This window comes from Marmota monax, unplaced genomic scaffold, assembly GCF_021218885.2.
Source record: "Marmota monax isolate L192 unplaced genomic scaffold, Marmota_monax_Labrador192_F-V1.1 WCK01_AAM20220418_F8-fsc00061, whole genome shotgun sequence".
NCBI lineage: Eukaryota > Metazoa > Chordata > Mammalia > Rodentia > Sciuridae > Marmota > Marmota monax.
Window position 1 is genome coordinate 17,338,104 of NW_026695230.1, and position 21,345 is coordinate 17,359,448.

The window sequence follows — 21,345 nt, forward strand, 5'->3', positions numbered from 1 at the left end:
TGAGGAATTTTCTAGGCAGAAGCAAGAGCATAAGCAAAGGTTCTCTGGAAATAAAAAATATGCTAAGTAGCAAATCACCCAGTTTGGATGGAGCATTGATAAAACAGGATCACGCAGGGCCTTGAGGTCATAAGACATTTAACTGTAGTTCTTAAGATATTGGAGAGTTATTGAAAAATTTTAAGTTGGGGAGAGAGATAATTAGTTCTTTATTTTAGTATTATCATCTTTGGCTATAGATGGAATGGACGCGAGGGGCCATGAGTGGAAGTTGGAAGACAGAGTTCATCACGGTAGGGAGGAAATTAGTGGTATGGTTTAGGGGTTTAGGTGACAGGTGGGCATGGGGAATAAGGGAGAAGGAGGACTTTGCAGTTAGTAAAAACGCGAGGGTGAGGGTACCCTTTAGAGTGACGGATAACCACGCGGGAGCTGCAGGTCAGGTCCGCCTTGCGCACCTTGACCCTCGCGTGACGCCGTCCGCGTAGCCCGCGGTTTGGTCGGGGACGGGCGCCGGCGCCACGGTTCCGGTTCCGGTTCCAGCTGTGACTGGAGTCTTCACCTGCGGCCACGGGGAGAGGCCACAGGGAGCCAGCCATGGCGTACTCCACAGTGCAGAGAGTGGCCCTGGCCTCGGGGCTCGTCCTGGCTGTGTCGTTGCTGCTGCCCAAGGCCTTCCTGTCTCGCGGAAAGCGGCAGGAGCCGTCGCCAGCTCCCGAAGGTAAGAACCAGCTAATTCCCAGTGAGCCGCCCGGCGAGGACCACCAGTGCTGCTTCAGCGAGGTGACGCTAGGAATCTCGGGCCTTCGCCCAGTATCTGTCAAACCCTTCAGAGAGGGTAGGGGAGACGGCGTTTGGCCGGTTCTCTGGGCCTCAGCGGGCGGCAGCCCAGTTCCACCTGCCCCCGAGAACCCCCAGTGGGTCTTCCACAGGAGTGGCCAGGAATGCACACGTGCCTGGGTCCCTTCCCCGGGGCCTCGCACGCGGTAGTTTGCTTGCAGATCCTTCGTTTTTCACTCAGTGGCTTGCTCAACTCAGTTTTTCATCATCTGTTCACGAGCTTTGTTTGGGTCAGTAGGGTTTCCTTTAGGGTTTGTGTTCTTTGTCGTGCTTTTGTAGAAAATAAAGTTAGTTGGAATCGGTGGTTTTTAACGTGATGTTGAGCGCTGTTTTTGTGCTTTTAAAGATAGAACTTGATTTTAATAAATCAAGTTTCACTTCCTGAGGGGTAGATTAGCAAAATACTACATCTCCTGTACTTAAATATCTGTTAATTGTTTGTTATTGGCATGATTGTGATATTTAAAAATCTGCCTTTTTGAATGCATTTGGGGGCTCTACAGAATCAGTGTAAAGGCGTATATGCTGAAGGCTGGGAGAAGGAACCAAAACAAGTCTTCTTAGGTCATAAAGTTCTGCCGGTAACTTTTTCTTGTAAATCATCCCAGTAAAATCCTTGAGACATGATTTTAAAGTCTCTGAACACTTTCTCTAATGTTTAACTTGTTGACTGCTGGACAGCTCCTTTTGAACTGTAATCCCCTTTACTCTAATTTGTGCATGTTGGCTGTAGTTCCATCTTCCCACAAGCATCATTACAAATACTGTGCGTGCATAGCACTTAGCTCCAGGAGTGAAGGGCATGGTTTTGTTAATAGAATCTTTTTGATAGTCTTCATGCTTATAAGACTGCCTAGACTAGACTTCTGAAACATCTTTTCATATTTGATATTTTTGTCTTTATTGCAAAATTCAAAAGGTTTTCTCACTGTATCCAGTAACCTTGTCTGCTTAGAAGAAGAGTAAATTCATGATGACCCTGAGCAATGAAGATTCTTCTAAAATACTTGTTTTTACTGGTTTGGATTCCCATTATGGCAAATTATCTTTTGCAGGGGGTGGGGGTACTTACTAGTGATTGAACCCAGGGGCATTCAACCACTGAGCCACATCCCCAGCCCTTTTTGTATTTAGATTCAGGGTCTCACTGAGTTGCTGAGGCTGGTTTTGAACTCATGACCCTCCTGCTTCAGCCTCCAGAGTTGCTGAAATTAAGGCATGCACCACCAGGCCTGGATGGTGAATTATCTTGAACAAGTATTATTGCATGTGAGTGGGAAAAACTCTTCTGAATATAATAGAGAGTCTAGAGTGAAAATTAGATATGGCTTCTTCCCCTAAGAACTCTAGTGCTGGTATCTTAGGAATTTGCACTTTCTGTTCTTTTTATTCCTGAAGTAAGCTCTTCCCTCAGCTTACTTCTTATCATTCAAGTTTCTGCTTAGATTTAACCTCTTTAAAGAGATCTTCCCTGATGACCCCAGGTAAAGTAACTCTCTTTCCCTATTGTTTCCTATTTTATTATGCTTTTTTTTCTCCCATATAACAGACATAATATGTGAGATGAAAGTTTCTTATTTGTTTACTTGTTTTTTTTCTTCCTTCTAAAATGTAAACTTTGCAAAGGTAGAGATTTTATCTTATTCATTTACTACTAGCACCTGGCTATAGTGGGAAGTCAATAAAAACGTCTAAATGAATGTTTAAGATTGTGAAGCTACTAGTATTGTCAGTTTTCATTTTATATTAAAAACTACTAAGTAAAATAGACTAGGCAAAAAACTACCTTGAATGATACATGCTAGTACCTGAGGTTTGCTACCTAAAAATTCCTTTCCTAGCACATTAACATTTTTAAAGCAATGAATCCTAATCATTTTTGGGTTACATAAAATCTGATGAAAGCTATGTATTTTCTCTCTAGAAAAAAATGTGTACCATTTATGCATACACACAAAACTTTATCAATTCAGAGAATTCAAAGACCTGGAAGTCCTTGCTTTGAAGAAAGGGGCAGTCCCAATTATTTGGAAAGTAATAAAATTTGTTTCATTGTACTTTCATTTTTGTCTGCTGTGTGTAAAAAAAAAAAAATACAGTCCCCTTTCCACATGACAGCCTTTAAGAATGTTTTAACAAATATTATGATGTATACTATACATAGTATACACACAATGTACATACACTGTGCATTTCAAGAAAAACGAGGCAAATCCTTACCTCAAGGAACCTAAAGTTTAGTATAAGAAAATAGACATGGCATCAATTCAAATCTACGTGAGGAAGATACATATGTGTAAGGGTCCGTTTTATTGGGTTTTAACAAAAGTCTCATAGAAGAGGAAAGGTTTTTTTTTTTTTTTTTTTTGTAACAGCATTCTTGAGATCTAATTCATATATTCAATTTGCCTATTTAAAGTGTATGAGTTAGTATATTCACAAAATTGTGCAACCATCACCATAATCAATTTTAGAATATTTCATCATCTCTAAAGATTTCCTATACCTTTTGGCCATAGTTCCCCAGCTTCTCTTTGCTCTGTCTCCAGCCCTGAGCAATCACTAATATACTTCCTATCTCTGTTAATTTGCCTATGATATTTTGTAACTGGCTTTTTTAACCTAACATGTTTTCAGGGTTCCTCAATGTAGTATATATTGGTACCTTAGAATTGACAGTTCCCCCCTGTTTAACTCATAGTCATCTTCTTTGATAGAGAGCATAAAAGTGAAGAGTAAGAAGTTCTGCTTTCTCAGCAATTACATTTTATTATGGGCAAATTGGACTTTTTCTCTGAACATCACTAAAAATACCTCTTTTACTCTTGCTAGCTTTTTTGTAAATCTTAGTTTATTTTGGACCTTGGCCTTCTCTTGTAGCTTTTCCAAGTCTTGTCACTTTTTTGTGTTGATTATGTGTTTTTCTGTTCAACATTTTCTGTGCTTTTACAGGAATTATCTGTAAAAGCACAGAAAATGTGCTTTATTTCCCCCCTTTTCCTGTTTGAAAATTTTTGAAATATCCAATCAGAAGTGCATTTTAAGAGTTTTCCTCTTAAGAGTTTCTTGCCATGGAATGTCTTGTTTTCAACACTTTCTTCTGCCTTCCCAGACCCTATTCCACACAACTCCTACCTTTGTTGCTACAAATACTAAGATGGCATGGTTTCATTCTCTTAAAGTCCTCCTTTCATTTTATCAACCATTTTGCTCAGAGTAGCAGTTCCTCTGCTTACCATATATACCTTGAGTGGAATATAAAGTATGTCAGCATGTTAAGTCAAAAACTTGTCACTTGTTCCAGGGTTAGCTGAATGAGACTTTGAATAGGTACCAGGGTAGTTGATGTCTTCCAAGATGAGAGTGTGCTGCTTTTATGTTATAGTTGGCTTCAGGAGAGTCCTATCTACCACCTGCACTGGGCTGGGAGCCTTTTGTGTTCCCATAATCACATATCTTGGCATCCCTCCTGTTCATGTTTTCCTATGAGCACCTCACTTTGAACACTTAAGAGTTCCTTTTTTATCACTTTCCAGTGGCCTTGTTCTCCTGGAATAGCTCATACTCTTTTGTCACTATGTTCTTATCAAGTGAATCCTATGTTACTGAGTTTTGATCTCTCTGAGCTATGGAAATACAAAGGCACACTTATGTATATGTGTTCATATATATATAATAACACATATACATAATTCTTTGTTGTCTTAAATTAACTCCCTATATATTAGCCAATAAGTGCCTGAGAACAAATTATTTTTTTTTTCAAATGTATTATTTTGGTGCCTTAATGTTTCTTTTTTCCTAGTGAAACATCAGATCTACTCTAAAGGAATGTTCAAAGGAGAAAGAGATTAGAAAATTATTTTGATTTCAAAAGATCATTTTCCTCTTAATATATTATGTAAATGAAGAGAAAACAGTGGGAGCAGTTTGAGAACTTGTAAATACATTAAATTAGGCGTTTTTTTTCAAGAGAATAGTAATGATCAGTAATCCCCATTGCCATTTTCTTTTCTAGAAATTGCAAAATTGAAAACTGGCAGCATAATGAGGTCAAACAAACAACAACAAAACAACTATTTTTTAGCCCTTCAAGTGACTAGGCTGGATCTTGAGGCAACAGTATAATTTATCCAGTCCAGTTCAACAAATTCAACATGCAAGACCCAAAGTATGCTCTGTGGGAGAAACCCAAACATAATTAAAACACTAAACTTTTATTCAATAAGTTCTTAGTTCATTTTGTCCTCTGACTAGAGACTACCAGGAACATACCTAGTTGAACATTTTGGGTTTAGTATTTGTTGCAGTAAGGGAAAATGCAAACCATTGAGAATCAGAGGGCATTTCAGTAAGACAGTTTTAGGAAAAACCTTACAAGATTTAGGCTTGTTAGGTGAGTTTGAGAAAGATTGGGGCTTTGCTCTAAATTGGATGAAGTGGGCCAAATTCTGTGACTGGGTATCTTTTTAAGTGTTTTTTATTAGTGCATTATAGTTTTACGTAACAGTTGAATTCATTTTGACATAATCATACATGCATGGTACCTCTTCTTTCTCCCCCCTCCTCCATTCCCCTGTTTTCCTTCTTCTACCTGGGGAGATGGGAAAGAAAAGAGGAGAAAATGTGGAATAAATTCGACAAAATTATACTACATGCATGTAAAAATATACTGCAGTGAATTTCATCTTTGTGTGTTTTTATAAAGCACCAATTAAAAATAAATAAATAGAAGGAAGACCAATAGAGTAGAGGATGAGTATCTTAATAGGATTTGTCTTAAGGGAGGACAGACTAGAAAAAGGCTAAAGCTATAATTGAAGAAGTGACAGGCACTTATTTAGCACTAGGGGATGTTTGTAGCTTGGACAATATTCATGTTTTGTCTGTGTTCAGACAGAGTGGTCTTTTTTTTTTTTTATCCATCGTGTCACAGAATGGCCCTCTTTGATTTTGATATGCTGAAATTCTTTATGAATAAAGGAATTTGACAGGACCTAGCTGTGAGTGTCAAGCCACTTCATAGCTAGGATCTTAACCAATGACTAACTGAAAGGATGGTCATTCTCCTTCGCTCTGCTGCCTTCATTCTGCTGCAGCATAGCTTCTTGCTGTGTTAGTGGAAACCATTAAAAGCCTTTGATCAGAGAAATGACAAGACCAGCTGGAATAATGCTTGACGATTACTCTGGTAATAAAACAGTGATAGGTAATGTATACTGAGTCCATGAGCTAAGCTCTGTGTTAAGTAACCTAGACACATGATCATCTCTCTCAGTAATATATTGAGTGAAGTGGTTGTCAGGAAGTTGATAAAAGATGAAAAATGAGCAGACAACAATGTGAGTTAGATAGAAGCGGCATAAAAGGAGATGGAGCCCTTGGAGGAAACTGGTGAGAAAGAGGCAGTCAGAGCTCTTATCCTTGCATATACCTTAAGTAATGTGGAATTAAATACAGCCTCTACAACTTCTTTTCTCTTAACTTCTACATATGAGAGAAAACAAGACCCTGACCTTCTGAGTTTGGCTTATTCCTGCAAATGACGTAATTTTTTTTTTTTTTTTTTTTTTATGACTGAATAAAACTCCCTTGTGTCTATATATCACATTTTGTTTATCCATTTATCTGTTGATGGACACCTTGGCTGGTTCTGTAGTTTGGCTGTTGTGAATTGTGCTGCTGTTGTAAATATGGATACGCATGTATCACTATAGTATGATGACTTTCATTCTTTAGGGTAAATTCCAAGAAGCGGTATAGCTAGGTCTTATGGTGCTTCCTTGCCTAGTCTTTTGAGAAACCTCCACACTGATTTCCATAGTGGTTGTACTAATTTATACTCCCACCAACAGTGTAAAATGTGATTTTTTTCCTCTACATCCTCTCCAGCATTTATTATTGTTTTTATTCTTGATAACTGTCATTTTGACTAGATTGAGATGAAATCTCTGTGTAGTTTGACTTGCATTTCTAGTTATTTTGAACAGTTTTTCACATATTTGTTTCTTCATTTGAGAAGTCTGTTTAATTCATTTGCCCATTTAATAATTGGGTTGTTTGATTTTTTTTGGTGTAAAGTGTTTTTGAGTTCTTTATATATTCTAGGTATTAACCCTCTGTCATAATAATAACTAGCAAAGATTTTTCTTTCAGTCTATAGGTTCTGTCTTCACATTCCTAATTGTTTCCTTTGCTGTGCAGAAACTTTTAAATTTGGTGCTATCCTATTTATTCACTCTTGGCATTATTTCCTGAGCTTTATATTGCCTGTTCCTAAAAGCTGGAATTCTGACCTGAATTGTCTTCTAGGAGTTGCATAGTTTCTGGTCTAATTCCCAGGTCTTTGATCCATTTTGAGTTGAGTTGATTTTTGTGTAAGGTAAGAGATAAGGATCTAGTTTCATTCTTCTACATATGGATAACCAGTTTTCCCAGCACCTTTTGTTAAAAAGGCTATCTTTTCTCCGATGTATGTTTTTAGCACTTTTGTCAGGGATCTGTCAAGGACTGTAGATGTGTGGGTTTGTTTCTGTGTCTTCTATTCTGTACTTTTGTTCTATGTGTCTGTTTCTATGCCAGTACCATACAGTTTTTGTTATTATAGCTCTGTAGTCTAATTTGAAGTCAGGTATTATGATGCTTCCATCTAGCATTGCTTAAAAAAGGCTTTGAGTTGCTTTGGATATTCTGGGTCTTTTATTTCCAAATGAATTTTAGGACTTTTTCATAGTTCTGTGAAGAATGTCTTTGCTATTTTCATGGGGATTGCATTGAATCTTTATATTGGTTTGCTTGTATGGCCATTTTAACAATATGAATTCTGTCTATCCATGAACATGGAAGGTCTTTCCATCTTCTGAGTCTTCAGTTTCTTTCTTCAATTTTATTCTGTAGTTTTCATTGTAGAACTCTTTTACTTTATTGGTTAGATTTATTAGTAGTTATTTTTTTTTTTTTTGAGGTTATTGTGAATGGAATTGTTTTTCTGTTTTTTTTTTTCCTCAGTAGATTCATTCTTGGTATATTAGAAAGCTATTGCTTTTTGTAAGTTGATTTTATAATCTGCTACTTTGCCAAATTTTTAAAAAATTTGTTCTAGCAGTCTTTTGGTGAATTTTTTTGAATCTTCTAAGTATAAGACATATCATCTGCAAATAGTGATAATTAGACTTCTTTTCCTATTTTTATCCCTTTTATTCCTTCTCTTGCTTAATTGCTGTGATTAGAATTTCTAGCACTTTCTTAAATGGGAATGATGAGAGTAGACATCCTTGTCTTGTCCCAGATTTTAAAGGAAATGCTTTTGTTTTTTCCCATTTACTATGAGATTGGCTTTGGGTTTTTCATATTTAGTCTTTATGATGTTGAAGTAGATTCCTTCTATCCCTAGTTTCTTTAGTGTTATGATAAAACAATAAGTGGGTGTTGAATTTTTTCAAAGACCTTCTCTGAATCTATTGAGATGACTAAGTGATTTTTGTCCTTAATTTTGTATTTGTGTGATAAATTACATTTATTGATCTTGCATCTCTGGAATAAAACCAACTTGGTCATGTTGTATAGTCTTCTTAATGTTTTTGAACATGATTTGTTAATATTTTGCATTTATTAAGTTCTTCAAAGATATTGGTCTGTAGTTTTATTTCCTTGGTGTGTCCTTTGTAAGAGACTTTTTGCTGTTTTTCCAGACCCTAGGTTAATCCCCCTCAAGTACCTTTCAGATTATATCAATTTCCTGAACAATGTTCTGTGGTAGTAGAGTTATACTCCACATAAGTTAGCATTTAAATTTCTTTGCACTCTTTCAATCCTTACTTTCCTCTCCTTTTGTTACTTCCCTAAATGGAGCCAAATTAATTTGGTATTTAACCCTACTTATTGGTTTCTTTGTTCTCAGTCTCCTTATTATGTACTCTTTTTTCTCCTGGTGTGCCTTAATTTCTCTGCTGGTCTTAATCTCTCATTCCCTTCAATGACTGACTTATTTTGACTCTTTTTAAAATTACATTTTTGCATCCTTTTAACATTTAAACATTTAGTTTGTCTAGATATAATAAAGTCCATGATACCCTGCTCTTGATGCTGATCTTTTTTTGGACATGCGGCTTTATATCATTATTCCATTTGAGAACTATTATTTCTATATTTTTTATAGATCTCTTTCTACCTGTGGCAGAATCTTTTTTGGGAAGTGTTGGGGGGTACAGGGGATTGAACTCAGGGGCACTTGACCACTGAGCCACACCCCTAGCCCTGTTTTGTATTTTATTTAGAGACAGGGTCTCATTGGGTTGTTAGTGCCTTGCTGTTGCTGAGGCTTGCTTTGAAGTTGCCATCCTCCTAAGCCACTGGGATTATAGGTGTGTGCCACCATGCCAGGCCTGTGGCAGAATATTGAACATAATAAATATTAAATAAATATTCATGGCTGAGAGATCTAGAAAAGTTTATGAAAAGATGTGTAATATTTAGCATCATTTTTCTTCAGTTTTAAAAATGCAAAGTTATGCCTTTTATGTCATTATCTGGTTTTAACTTCTTATTTTTTTAATTTTATGCCAGGTTTTAAAGACAGTGTTCTCAATACAGTAAAATGAAATTTGACAACATATTACTATAAATATTAAATTTGGTTTATTGAACACTAGCTTTTCAATATATCAGATTCTCTAGAGAGAGGTTAGCTTCCTGTATGCTTGCTATGCATTTTTTTTAAAGGAGTAATAACCTTAAAGTGTTCTCACTATGTGATAATAATAAGATCTTCCACAATTTAAAAGAGACATAGTTACCAACACTCAGAATAGGAGATGGTGACTTCATGGTTTCATTCTTTGTCCAAAGCTGTGCTCCTGTTGCTGACTCATTCTTAAATGAAAACATTTCTTTCCATAATTTTCATGTCATCCAAAGTCAATATTGGGAAGGAAAGAAGGATTATTAGAGTGGAGCTTGGGTGAGAAGGACATAGGCAGAAAGCAGCTTCCAAGATCAAGAGTTAGCTGTCTTGCCTCCCTGCCTTTCTTCCTCCCTTCTTCCCTCCTTCTTACCACAAGAGCAGAGAATTGGCTTGAAGATAGTCCTTAGTTCTTAGCACTTCATTAACTTTGTCAGTATAAAGTTATTTTCTTATGCTTTTAACCCTTTATCCTCAAGCCACATATTCATTCCTTTCCCAGCTCAGATGTATCCACTCCTATATGTTTTATGTTTTGGCCTACATAATTTGCTTGCAGGATATATAATTATGTGTGTGTGTTCAGTCTTACATATGGTATTTGTTATTTTTACCAAATCAGTATATTTAGCAATTTTTAAAGATGTGTTCATATTTATAGGCACATCTAAAGTGTGATTTCTAAAAGCTACATAGAATTATTTATTTATATCCACTCCATGTTGATTTTCCATGCTCCCAGTATGGAAATCAATGTTACTTCAAGCTCCTGCTGCATTATCACGGTGAACACTCTCACACAGGTCTATAGTATGTAATTTGCATATATATAACCTTATTTGAGAATTTCTTAGGGATTTATTCCCCAGAGAGGGATCACGGGATCATAGCGCCTATACATGCTTAATGTCACTAAGTATAAATAGATCACTTAGCAAAGTGGCTGTATCGGTTTATATTCTTACCCACAGTGCATTGAGTTCTTGCCTCCCCACATCTTTGCTAACTTTGCTATATCTACCATCCTAATTTTTGCCCTTCTGGTGGGTATAAAGTGCTGTACCATTATTTTAATTTGCATTGTACTCATTTGCTTTACTCTGAATTTAATCATCATTTTATATATTGTTAGCCATTTAGTTTTCTCTTTCTGTAAGTTCCCTATTTGTAACTTTTGTCCATTTTCTGTTGGGTGTCCTATAATGTTTATGTTGAATTATAGACTCTACTTACATCCTATAGAGGAGTAATCCCTTCAGTTTTAAATGTTGTAAAATCTTCTCCTTATCTTCATTTTTCTTTATTCTATTTATGACCCTAAAGTTGAATACATGGGAGATTTAATAGGCCAAGTATTGAACTAGCACAATCATTTATATTCACATGGTTTGTTTAACTCTAGGGAAGGCTGAAAAATATAGTTTAGCTTTGGACCCAGAAGGAAGAGAAAATGGGTTTGGTGAGCAGCCAGCAATTACCATACCATATTGATATCCTTTAATCAAGTTCCTTTTTTCCTTTTTTTTTTTGATACCAAGGATTGAACTCAGGGGTACTCAACCACTGAGCCACATCCCCAGCCCTTTTTTATATTTTATTTAGAGAAAGGGTCTCACTGAGTTGCTTAGTGCCTCACCATTGCTGAGGCTGACTTTGAACTCCTGAACCTCCTGCCTCAGCCTCCTGAGTCACTGGGATTATAGGCATTTGCCCCTGGGCTTAACTTTTTTTTTTCTTAAAATTGTGTTAGCTTCTGTTATTTGTACATCATTGCATGAGGTATTTTAATAATAAATGTATTTAAAATAGTAGAAGAGATAAAGATCAATTAATTTGTTTTCTCAGGAAAATTGGGCCGATTTCCACCTGTAATGCATCATCACCCGGCACCCTCAGATGGCCCAACCCCTGGGGCTCGTTTCCAGAGGTCTCACCTTGCAGAGGCATTTGCAAAAGCCAAAGGATCAAGTGGAGGTACTGGAGGAAGTAGTGGAAGAGGCCTGATGGGGCAGATTATTCCAATCTATGGCTTTGGGATTTTTTTATATATACTGTACATTCTATTTAAGGTAAGTGGAATCATCTTAATTATATCATATTTTATGAGAGAAAATCTAATATTAGTCTAATAAAAATCATCTACATTTAAAACTCTTTATTTAAAGTTTATCAAACTCTTTCAAGTCCATCATCTCTTTAAACCTTGCCTCCTCTTTGAGATACTTAGGATAGCCATTATTTCAGCTTTACTGATGAGAAATCTTGGCTCAGAACTCGAGTGCCCCACAGTTTACAACTAAAAAGGCAAAACCAAGACTTGGGCCTGGATCTTCCAGTTTCTAGTCCAATGAGCAATGTGGTTCAAAGCCAAATTAAAAAAAAAAAAAAAAAAGGACTGAGTATCTTTACAAGCTGAAGTCTTTAACAGCTTTATTCTTAGGGTTGGCACAGTGATTTCCAGGTGGCCACTGTGAGACCAAATAATGATTGTACTAATATGACTTTGTTTTCCTTCTCCCCACACTAATATGCCATTGTTATTTTTAATATCCTCTCTAGTAATTCTCCTAGGACAGAACTATCTTATCTTGAAACTGAGCTTGATATTTCCTAGTTCTGGGGAGACATGGTGTGGTCTTTTAAAAAGAGATTTCCAATTAAATTCCACCTCCGGGCAGGCTTTTGTAGGCCACAGTCCTATGCACTATCAAGTAGAGACAGAAGCTTCACTTTGTACTCCTAACTAGAGTAAGATTAGGTGATTTGAGTTTCTTCTTGCCCAGGAATGCTGCACACTATCAGAGTTGATTCTGCAAGTATGCCCCTGGGGTTTAGCATCCCCTTTAAGATAAGCATGGGCAAAGCAAATGACCTGTTGGAAGATTTTTTTTCCCCTGTACCTTAATAATATTTACTTGGGTACCTTCTCAAATCTCTCAGTGGCTTTTAAAAAAAGATGTTTCTCTAATACTGCTACTTCATTTGATTTCTGACTTAATTTTTGTCTCCCAACCTTTTTTTTTTTTTTTCCATTTAATATGAGGGTTCCATGACTTTGAGGTTCTGAGCTGCTGTTGATGTGCTGTACCTCCTTCAATTCTCAGCTCTCAAAGGGGAAAACTGCAGAGGATCGGAAATGCTCTAGTGTCACACCTGGAAACACCCACAGGAAAATTAGTAAGTGTCTCTTCTCAATAAATTCACAGGTGTTATTGAGTCAGATAGCAGTAATATAGTCAGAGGGACAATCTATGGTATGTCTTAACAGCATTTCTCAAACGTTGTTCCAAATTCATCTGATGTTGTTTTTATCTTAGCTCTGGGAATTCTCAAAAGTTTCCTTATTGATTTTTGGGCTTTTAAGGGAAGGATGCTACAGAAAGTACAAAACTGACAGTTTACTGTTTTATTGTATTGGGAAATTAGTATTTCACATTTGGAATGAGTTACTTCTCATTTCCATACCTCAAAATATTGGTAGCAGATACCTTTATTTCACAGAGAGGATAACTGAGGCAGAGAAATCACATCATTGTCCAAATCAGTTATTAGCTCTAAGGAAAGAGTGAAGATTTGAGGCTCTTGAAACATAATCATCAAATATTTATTGCCAAACTAGAGTATTCTGTGCTCTCTAGGGAGATGAAATATATATATATATAGCATAACTTTTTCCTCTAAGAATTTATAGACTAGAAAGGATATCAGGAAAAATAACCTGTGAAAAGTTTAGAAAGAAGGGACTTACCATAAGCACGATGGGAAATCAGTTTGGGTGGCTGTGAAGGAGCAATCAGATGGCTTGAGTAAGATATTGGCAAATACAATTTCTTGAGCTTATGGAGGTTTAGAGGGTGTTGATGTACTACAGCTGTGGGAAAGAAATCTTGAGTAGATTAAGACCAGACTGCTACTTTCTCCTTTGAATAATGAAGCCTCATCAGACATTTTTAAAGAAAGCTATCAGCAAAATGAAATGAGGCTGAGCCACAGAGGCATCTTGCTTAGTCCATAAAGGCTTTGGATTCTCCGGGATTCTCTGTGAAATTAGATATCTCAGTCATATTCTTCATCCTTTTTGGAAACTTAGTCAAGGAGTCTTTGAAGAAAGCAGCTATATGTTTTTTAAGAGAGATAGTGATGATAAATGTATCAGTAATTTTTTAAAAAATTTGCTCTTTACAGAGTAGCAAGTTATATATCTTGTCACATAATGCATTTGAGACAGAAGTAGATCAAATGAATTTATAAGAGCAGCTCTTTTGTAATAATGGTAATAGTTTAATATAGCTTCTTATCCTTTAATTTTGAATCATGCAGGAAAAAAATAACCTAATAAGCACTATGCCCTGTAGACACTTTATAAATGTTAACTGTATGCATGAGAGTTTGTTCTAAAAGCATTAAAAGGCCTTTGAAATATTATATTTATAATGACCTTCTCAACATATTTGGGTAAGAGAGTACTCAAGTATGAAATAGAAAAAGTAGATTACCTACATAATGAATAGCATTTCATTTAGCATTTTATTTTCCTACTGCATTAAAGTTTATTTCACATATTGATTAAGTGATTTATTTTTTCTCTTCAATAGATATACGTATTCCCAACTGACCCTGGTTGAGAAAAATTGCATCTGGGAATCAGAGTTACATAGCATAGCATGCTCTTTATCCAGATAACCAAGGTAGAAAACTTTGGGCAGAGGTTTTAGCACTGGTTGAGGAGTTCTTCTTTTTTGATGAAGTCTAATGTTTAAACTGTTTTCTTACAGATATATTTCAGACCTTACTTACAGATAAAATAGTACTTATTTTATGTCTTAACTCCTTTTCAAAAGTACATTATAGCTTTTGTACTTTACCCTTAAACATCATTTAGATCACAAATGTATAGTTATTGTCTCTGTTTCTTCTTGTGTGGCTATGTAGGGGTATGTTTTCACTCCTGGGTATTTTCTTTAGTTTTTCCTGCTATATCACTATTAGAGAGTGATTTTATTCACCACTCACTAAACATCTATCCTATAGATCTTGGTATACAGACCTCTGTACTCTTTTTGTACTGATTAGATTAACTGGAGAGACTCCTGGTCTCTTTGAGTCTCAGAACCTGCCTGGATTACCATAGTGTCATGGTTAGGTTTTTCATGAAAGGGTTTAGGGAGTATACAGTTGCTGGTTCTTAGATTGATGCTTGTTTTGCAGCTAATTTTGAGCTTGTTCAACTTCAAGAAAAACTGAAGGAGACAGAGGAAGCCATGGAAAAATTAATCAACAGAGTGGGACCTAATGGGGAGAGGTAGGTTTTCATCTAATAGGACTCATTTCCCATTTAGAGAATCAATTAAAATTTTTTTTCATTTCTTTGATATATGGACCACTTATTTTCATTTTGTTTAATTGTCAAATTATTTGTTATTTACATAATCTTGCTGAACATTTCCATTTTCATACTATCGAGCAACTTGTTTTTATGAGTTTAGTGTGTCACAAATTATTGTCAGAGTAAGGAAAAATGTGAGTAAATCCTAAAGGATAAACTAATCTGTCTTTAAGAAAGACAGTTTCCTGGCTATCTTAAAAAAAAAGTGTAATTTCAATTAAAACCAGATTGTCGAATATTGTTTTTTCTGTTTGAGACCAGATGACAGAAGAGAGCAACTATCATCACATTAGGCATTTATTTGTGTTTTGTGTTGACTGACTGCCCATAGAGAATTAGACATGTAAAATAGGTGTCAAGAACCATACTAGCTCTTTAGGATGCCCCACAGAGAAGGCACACTCCTCTTGTTACCTTGTTGGCTAAGGATCTGAAAAGGTGGCTGCAAGAGGTTGACAGAAGTGGCAATAACTAAGAATATATGGATGTTGGAAGACCCAGGGCAGAAAAACTGGAATGTGAGATTAAGGACAAAGAGGGATTCTGTTTCATCTAGGCCTTCTAACAACAATGTTGGAAGAACTTTGGGGTGAGTGCAAAATCTCATGCAGGAGGATGTATCAAAGGTCCCTTCTGCAGCTTCAGGGGCACATTTATGGAGTCTTTGCCCCAGGAAATTGCTGGTGTTCTACCTTACCCTTCTCTTTTCCATTCTATGTGTGTTGGGGGCAGGGAGAATATAGATACATTGGGGATTGAAAACACCTTACACCTAAGCTATATCCCCAGCCCCCCACTTGTCATTCTTGATGATACTAGTGCCCCATGTCCCTTTTTCAGCTCACTGGCCCCATCTTTGGCTGGATAGATGAGTGGCCATTCTTAGGTTGCAGACTTCTGCCTTGGCATTTCCCTATAATATCTATAGTGCTGCCAAAATTATGTTTTTGAGAATGAACCTTGCCTCAATGTAGGCCCAGGAGCCTTGACCTTCTTGTGGTCCAGAAAGCAGTATTTGTTACTATCTAGAATATTCTCTAAAGTAGTATATATACAATATATCTGTGTGAGTATATAAATAATAGTTGACTTTAAGTACTTACTAAAGACCATGCTGTGAGGTAATTGTTTTATATAAATTATCCAATGTATGATTGTTTATATGCATAACAAAACTAATTACACGTCAGTTATATTTCTCTGGCCTTTCTGTCCTTACCCGATTGCTTCCACTCACAGTTACCCAGGCTTTAATAGACCCTCATGCCCTAAAAAAGAAAAAAATTTTACCTGGGCCATTGAAAATCCCATGCCACACATAGGGTCATGAAAACCATAGGTGAATATCTATGGGTAGAGCCCTGATTTGTGAGACCCAGCCCTTTGGGCTTTGGAGTAAAAAACTACATGAAGGTATTTTCTCCTATTACTCACTGGTACTCACATTCCCTTAGTCCAAATGAAATAATCTACCATCCAACCCATGCATACCATCTGTCTATAGCCCAATCCGGGAATGTGTACTGTAGTCTCTAACTACTATCTGTCCTCTTGTGCCAGGATTAATTCTCCATATTTTATGTGTAGAGCTAAGGGAGTTCTTCCTGCACAGCAGCCAGAGTTTTACCATCTCATTGTTTCTGGGACCACAGGTCCCAACGTAGAGTGTTTTATTTCTTACAAGATGCTGAGGTGTTGACTCCTTGAAAACGTTGATTCCAGCTTCCAATGGAAAGAATATGTAAAAAAATTTCCGCAGTACTTGTCAAGAACTTTGGGGCAGCTCTTCTTCCATGAAAGAGAGCATGACTTCTCACCCTTCCCCAAACTCTCATTTTCTAGTCCATATGATGTGACTTTCTCTATGACCCTCCTTAGGCCAATACATTTTATCTTTACCAGTAAGCCCTTTAGGACTTCCCATACTCAAAACTGAAGACTAGGAAGCCCATGTTTCTACATTGCTTTCCTTCTTATAGTTTATATCTTTTAACCTTCATTTCTGTGGCATTTGTTCTTTTGTAAATCTATGCTTCTGTAATGATTAGAAGAGCCCAAAATACTCCAGTATTTTTTTCTATCAGATCAGGATTTTATCACAGCTCCAGACTTCTGGGGATAAAGGAGAAGATTTAAGAGAAAAAAGATATGTTCATTTATAGCCTCCTAAGTCCTTTTATGTGGTTCATTTATAGCTCTGAGATGCTGGCTTGAATTAGAGAAATATGCCTAAAACTTTATCTTATATATGTTTATGTAAGAATAGGAATATGGGAAAGGTTTTTAATATTGTCTAATAAAACTTTTCAGACAGCTTTCACCTGTGAGTGGTGTAAGTCTGTACACAAATTTTAATGAAACCTCCTGGAAGTCAGTATTATGCTATGTTAGGCTCATATTAAGAATAACATTTAGCTCAGGAATACAGAATAAGGAAAGGATCTAGGAAAATTTCCTTCCAAGACTCATATGCCCAATTGTAACTATTTACGTGCTAGAAACATGGCATGTCACAAGGAAAACTATGAGGGACCAACCTCTGATAACGAAGAGCTGTTGTAGACATGTTGAATATGTGTTGAGAATTGCTGGTAGATTTCTGGCATGGATTGCTAGAACATAAACTCTGAGGATAAACTTATTCTGTTTTGTTCAGTGTGTTCAGATAGTAGGTACTAAATATGTACTTGTCAAATAAGAATAGATATCCACTTTTTTTGACATAAGCTTTTGTACATTATTTTCATGATAGAAGAATAAAGCATAGCCATTTCCCGTTGAGATTTCTTTTCTTTCCTTTATGAACTCTTTATTCTTAGCTCTACTGGACAGACATATCTTATAGGTACCTATTGTTAGCCTCATCAAATAATAAAAATTTCTTGAATAGATAAATGTCCTAAAGTGGAATTTATTTTCCACCCTAAGCTAAGCCTACTCTGCCTTTAATATTTCCATTTCAGCAGATGGGTCTACCATCTACTTTGTTGCCCAAAGTGGAAATTAAGCATCATGCTTGATCCACCTTTTCCTTTACTTCCTATATCTTATTAATCACCAGGTGTTGCCATTTCCTCCTAATTAGTAATGCATTCAGTGTGCAAAAGACTGTAAATTTTTTGAGGGTAAGGATTATCATTCTTAGTTTCTACAGCCTAGCACAGACCCATAATAAGCTCTAAAAAAGTATAGTTGAAATGGAAGAAAGAATGGATGGCTTTGGTTTTGACATAAATCAGAACTATCTCATGTGATTTCTTTTTCTCCAGTTTTGTCTCCATTCAGGTCACTTTCTGCTTTCCAAAAAGATGTATTATATAAATTTTTTAAACCTTCAGAAATGCCTTTTGATCTTGAACAGTGCAGAATCTTTATCACGACCTACATAGTCCTCCATACCTCTATTGCTTTATCTTTCTCTATGTTCCAGCCAGCCTGACCACTTGATTCTCTAAAATACCTGGGCACCTTTGATTCAAAGACTTTGCATGTACTTTTTCCTTTGCCATCACCCCATCACCGCCGCACACTTATTATGACTCTTGCTTGTCTAATAGATCTCAACATAGACATTATTTTCTCTGAGAGTCCTTCCCTGAACCCATGAAACTTGGCTAGTTATTCCTCCCATGTGGTTCCACACAACCTAGTCTTGCTGGGTATTATATGCATCATGTTACTTTCTGATTTTCTTTTAACTTCTGACTTCTCTAATGCTCAGTAAACTTCTTAAGGGCAGAAAATTTTCATTGTCCAAGTTTATATTCCTTGTAAACTGACAATGTTCACATATCTTTAAAAAAATGAATAAGGTAGATCTAGAGAAAGTACTTAAAGCAGGAGGCTTTGGCAGTAAAAATATCTTCTTTGGAACCTCTTTTCATTTGCTTTGTGCAGTCCTGTATGGTTATCAGTGGCAAGTATTATTTTCTCTATAAAGACCTGTATGGAAAAGAGGTGCTATGGGAGCCTGAATTAGCTTCTGTAACAAATTACCACAAACCTAATGGCTTAAAACAACACATATTTATAATCTTAATGGTTCTGTAGGTTAGAAGTCTTATACTGAGTGAAAGTCAAGATGTTGGTAGGATTGCATTCCCTTTTCAAGGGCTTGGAACAGAATTTGCTTACTCTTTTTGGCTTCTGGAAGCTGCCCATACCCCTTGGCTCCTGGCCCCATTCCTCCATCTTCAAAGATATCAACAGTAGGTTCAAATCTTTTCACATTATATCATTCTGACCTCTTCTGCCTCCTTCTTCCACTTTTAAGGACTCCTGTGATTACATTGTGCCTTCTCAGATAATCCAGGTTAATCTCCCTATTATAAAATCAGCTGATTAGCAAACTTAATTTCATCTACAACTTTAATTTCTCTTACATGTAAGGTATCATATTCATAGATTACAGAGTTTAGGACCTGGATATCTTTGGAGAGTTGAGATGGGTCTTATTCTGCTTTCCACCAAAGGTTTTATAGAAGAGAATTTGAAAAGAGGAATTTGAATAAGCCTTACAATATGGAAGGATTGCTGTAGGCAGAGTTTAGGAAAATAATGTTTCAGAGGGAGAAGGCAGCACAAGAAGAAAAGGTAGAAGAATCAAGGCAAGTTTTTGGAATAGCAAATAGTTCTAAGGAATAGGGGTAGCATATACTAGGGATGGGGTAAATGGGTAAGGAGGTAAGTAGGTATTGAGAGAATGAGAAAAGTAAACTGAAACCATATACTAAGGTCCTGAATAGTATGCTGAGAAGTTTAGAATTAATTCTTTATAGAGGGGTACCTCTGAAGACTTTGGAAGAGAAATGTCATGAAATTCTGTGTTTAGAAAAAATTGATCTTACAATGAAATGTAGAGTGGTTACATGTTAGAAGGTTATTTAAACATTTCTAGCAAAAGGTAATAAATAGACCAGAGTAGAAAATGAAGGGGATTTCATGGAAGAACAAAATCACAGGTTTTATCAGGATTTCTTGTTGCAAGCAACCAACTCTGGCTAGCAAAAATTTGTAGGAGAGAGGGCAGATTATATTGGAAGAATATGAAATAGTTTACAATATCAAAGGAACAGCTAAAATGTATTAAAACGGAAGGGGGGAAAAAGGAACAGCTAAATATCCAGGTTTTAGGAAGGGTGGTAACCAGAGCAGCTCTTGGGCAGGAACAAAGAGACAGTCTCTTCAAAGGTAATGAATAGACCAGTCAGAGACTAGCTACCAAGATATATTTACACCAAAAGTATTTAATTCAGGCTTCACTGTGTTCAAGATCCAGTTTTGGGAGAAAGTACAGTTGGTCCAGCTTGATCCTGGATCTATCAATCAATCAAAATCACTGCAGCCAAGAGAGGATGGAATCTGATGAATAGCCACTTGGCCACCCTCAAAGGAGAGGTAAGGGGATGAATGGTTTTACTTAACCTTTGCACCATGAGTGGAAGAAAAGTTGGTCTGCAAAGGAAACTTACTAACTAGGTAAGAGAAGAAAAGGAGGAGAAAGACAAGAAAATGAATTAAAGATTTTCAGCTTTTACTGGAAGGAGATTATGGCATTAACCAAGATAAAACATAGGAGAAAGAAGATAAGACTTCGAGATAGGGAGCACAAGTTCAACTTTGAATGTGGTTGAGATGCCATCAGAATATCCAGATATTATATATAATAGCAGTAGTAAATTTGGGTTGTGAGGTCAGAACAAAGGATTTAGGTTTGGAAGTCATTTGTTGGGTGTAAGAGATAGAGACTATGGGGAAAGAGGAGATCACCAAATCCTTGAGGCCTCTCATACTCTACTGTAGTAGACTGCAGTCTCTTTCTGGTTTGATTTTTATTCTAAATTATTCTATGAATGGTGTTGTTAGAGTCTATTTCATTTTCTCTCTATTTAACTCTTGGGTTCAGAACTTAATGACTATTTTGGCTAAAAGTCTGTGATATTATCTCCCACCTGTTACCTTTCATTTTACTAGCATCTCAAAATATGCCATACTCAACCTTTCCAGGCTGCTGTTCATTCTGTTGCTTGTGATCCTGGGCCATCTGGGTCCTGGTTTTGAATAGTGAAATTAAGATTAATTTAAGGTGTAATGTAGTGACAAGGCCACCAAGTGGAAATGCCCAGGAGATAGTTCCAAGATGGATCTTTGTATATAAAAAGTAAGATTAGGACTGTGTGTGTGTGTGTGTGTGTGTGTGTGTGTGTTGCTGGGGATTGAACCCAGGGCTTCACCCATTTTAGGCAAGCACTTTATCACCAAGCTACATTCCCAGCCTGAGTTAGGTCATCTTCTGCGTAGAGGTAATGATTTATTCCTTGATATTGGTTCAGCTTCTTGAGGCCAAGGATTATAATGGATAAGTGAGAGTCCTCAGATTGAGCCTTAGAGAAAACCATTTTTAGGTGAAAGAAGGATTACAGGTGAGCCAGGATTAAAG

The 21,345-nt window shown here is 36.6% G+C and overlaps 1 protein-coding gene across 5 annotated transcripts in view; it reads left to right on the plus strand.

The window, feature by feature from the left end:
• The first annotated feature begins 514 nt into the window (after positions 1-514).
• Positions 515-21,345, plus strand: part of Ric3 (RIC3 acetylcholine receptor chaperone) — a 37,357-nt gene continuing 16,526 nt past the window's right edge. For 2 of the 5 annotated variants that reach the window (XM_046438073.2, XM_046438074.2), the window contains exons 1-3: positions 11,599-12,697; positions 14,116-14,208; positions 14,729-14,822. In XM_046438073.2, coding sequence (XP_046294029.1) covers positions 14,782-14,822 — 41 coding nt within the window. In that variant the 5' untranslated portion in view covers positions 11,599-12,697; positions 14,116-14,208; positions 14,729-14,781. The other 3 variants (XM_046438070.2, XM_046438071.2, XM_046438072.2) reach the window with 3 other exon arrangements.